The following is a 2,420-nucleotide window of genomic DNA, read 5'->3' as shown; positions in this document are numbered from 1 at the left end:
GCGCTCTGGGCCCAGGCCGTTGGGCCTGCGCTCGGCACCCCCGGGCGGCGCGGCAGCGTGGGCGTCCGGAGCCCGGCGACTGGGCGGCACGCGGGTGCGTCGCTTGGCGATCTGGTAGATGCGCACGTAGACCAGGATCATGATGAGGCAGGGCGCAAAGAAGGAGCCGATGCTGGACGAGATGACGTACCACTTCTGGTCGTTGATCTCGCAGCGCGGCTCCGGGGGCTGCTGCCCGCCGCCGCGCGCCTTCTTCTCGAAGGAGATGAGCGGCGGGAAGGAGATAACGGCCGAGATGACCCACACGGTGACGATGATGGCCTTAATGCGGCGCGGCGTGCGCTTCAGGTTGTACTCGATGGCCTGCGTGATGGACCAGTAGCGGTCCAGGCTGATGGCGCACAGGTGCACGATGGACGAGGTGCAGAAAAGCACGTCGAGCGCCAGGTAAATCTCGCACCACGCCTTGCCAAAGTACCAGTAGCCCATGACTTCGTTGGCCAGGGAGAAAGGGATGACGAGCGTGGCCACCAGAATGTCGGCCGAGGCCAGCGACACCAGGAAGAGGTTCTGGGGCGCCTTGAGCGCGCGGCTAGTGAACACGGCGATGATGACGAGCACGTTGCCGAACACGGTGAGCAGTATGAGCAGGCCGACCAGGCACACGAGCGTCAGGGTCACCTGCAGCGAGTACGGGGTGGTCCGGGAGCCGCCTCCCGGCACCTCGGTCCCGTTCCAGCTCGCGTTGCCTGCGTCCGGCTGGAGGGAGCCCATGGGCGCAAAGCCGCCCTCGGCCAGCGGCTGCTCCTGGCGGAACATGAACGCGGCGCCCGCTCGCCGGGCCTGGTGCCCGCCGCCTCCCCGCCCGGCGCCTGTGGGTCCTCCTCGTCCGCCGCCGCCCGTTCACCCCGCCGCACCTCGCATAGGGAGGGAGTCGCTGGAGGCCGGGCCTGCGCTGGGGCCGCTAGTGACCCATGGCCTGGATCCCTGCAAATCCCGGCCGCCGGGGCTGCAGACGTTGGGACGAGGGCGCTTCTGAGCTCCGAGCTCCTCCGCACTGCCAAGTTTTATCTCTAAGCGGCAGGAAAGAGTAGGGCAAGCTGATGGTTAGAGACATTTATGCTTCAAGAAAGGACAGCAAACAACACTGATGATTTGTGAGGAAATTACAAGTGTACTATATTTAATACTACATACATAGTTCTGTTCAGATTCTTGACTCTCGAACCTAAGTAAAAGCAAGAGGTCTTACCTTGCGCGGGAACCACCCCAATTCCGGGAGGCAGCCAAAGGTGGGGACGCAGGTTCCGGTCCTAAGTCTGTCTCATAGTCCCGAAGCGGTTCCCGGGTCTCGCTCTTCTCCCAGACGTGGCTGTGCGAGCTGGGCCCGACTTGGGGCCAGGACGCGGACTCCGCCGCCTCTCGGGGCGCCGCGGAACTCCCAAAGTTGCGCGCCCTGCTGGGTCCAGGGCGCAGCGCGCAAAACTCGGCGGAGGTGGCGGCGGAGTGAGGAGGGTGGGGGCCGCATGAAGGCACCCCGGTTCTCCGAGGAGTGCCGGGCCAGGAGAGGGATCGGCCCTCCTGGAACCGCGGCTGAGGCTGGTAGTCTTCTGGGCGTCGGTTCGGTGCGCGCCGAGTGCAGCAGGGCGGGCCGGGTCGCAGGACAGCGCGAGTTGGCGCAGGCAGAGGAGAAGGTGCCGGGGTGGCCGGGCGGCAGCACGCCGGCAGTGGGGCTTTTGCACCCGAGCCGCAGCCGCTGCTGCTCCGCGGCGCTACAGTGGACTCGTTTTATAGCCCCAGGATCAGGCCGGCGTTGCCGAGCAGCCGGCGTCAGCCCCACGTGGGAGGCCGACCCTCCTCCGCCCCTCGCGCCTCCCCTCCGCGGGTCTAAAACCCGCGCCCGGCACCGGACCCCAGGGAGCTCTTCCCCTAGACTGGACCGGCCTTTCGGAGAGTCGGGAACCTACAGGAGGGGGATCCGAGAGAGCCCGGGCGTGGGGGTGCGGCCTGCGCTCGGAGGTGGCAGTCAGCGCCTGGCCGGCGCATCAGACAGCGGCGACACCCGAGGCTGTGATCTTCCAGCTGCGTCCCGGGCGGAGAGGGTGGAGGGGCCCCTGGCCGGGGTCCAGGTGAGCAGCCTCGGTGGGGTTGGCGTTCGGAGCAGCCCACCCTCCACCCGGGCCAGAGCTCCCGGCGGAGGAGGAAGGTACGGGTTCGGGTCGAGCCCCTCCACACACACCCCCGCGTGGGGCAGGATGGGCGGCATTCATGAGGGAGGGAGTCCCACCAGAGTTCAGACTTTTGTTGGGGAAGCGACCACGTGGCCTCCAGGCTGCGGAGCTCTCGGTCGAGTCCAGAGGCCTGGGGTCTGAACCGCGGACTCGCCGCCGCCGCCGCCGCCGCCACACACACACACCTTA

At 67.4% G+C, this 2,420-nt stretch overlaps 1 protein-coding gene across 1 annotated transcript in view; it reads right to left on the bottom strand.

The window, feature by feature from the left end:
- The window catches only part of Adra2a (adrenoceptor alpha 2A), a 2,970-nt gene extending 1,999 nt beyond the window's left edge, over positions 1-971 (bottom strand). The window contains exon 1 of the mRNA XM_004631531.3: positions 2-971. Coding sequence (XP_004631588.1) covers positions 2-819 — 818 coding nt within the window. The 5' untranslated portion in view covers positions 820-971. The remainder of the gene's footprint in view (position 1) is intronic.
- Between the last annotated feature and the right edge of the window lie 1,449 nt (positions 972-2,420).

Source organism: Octodon degus, unplaced genomic scaffold (genome assembly GCF_000260255.1).
Source record: "Octodon degus isolate 3935 unplaced genomic scaffold, OctDeg1.0 scaffold00042, whole genome shotgun sequence".
NCBI classification, from domain to species: domain Eukaryota; kingdom Metazoa; phylum Chordata; class Mammalia; order Rodentia; family Octodontidae; genus Octodon; species Octodon degus.
This window is presented reverse-complemented; position numbering and strand designations above follow the sequence as displayed.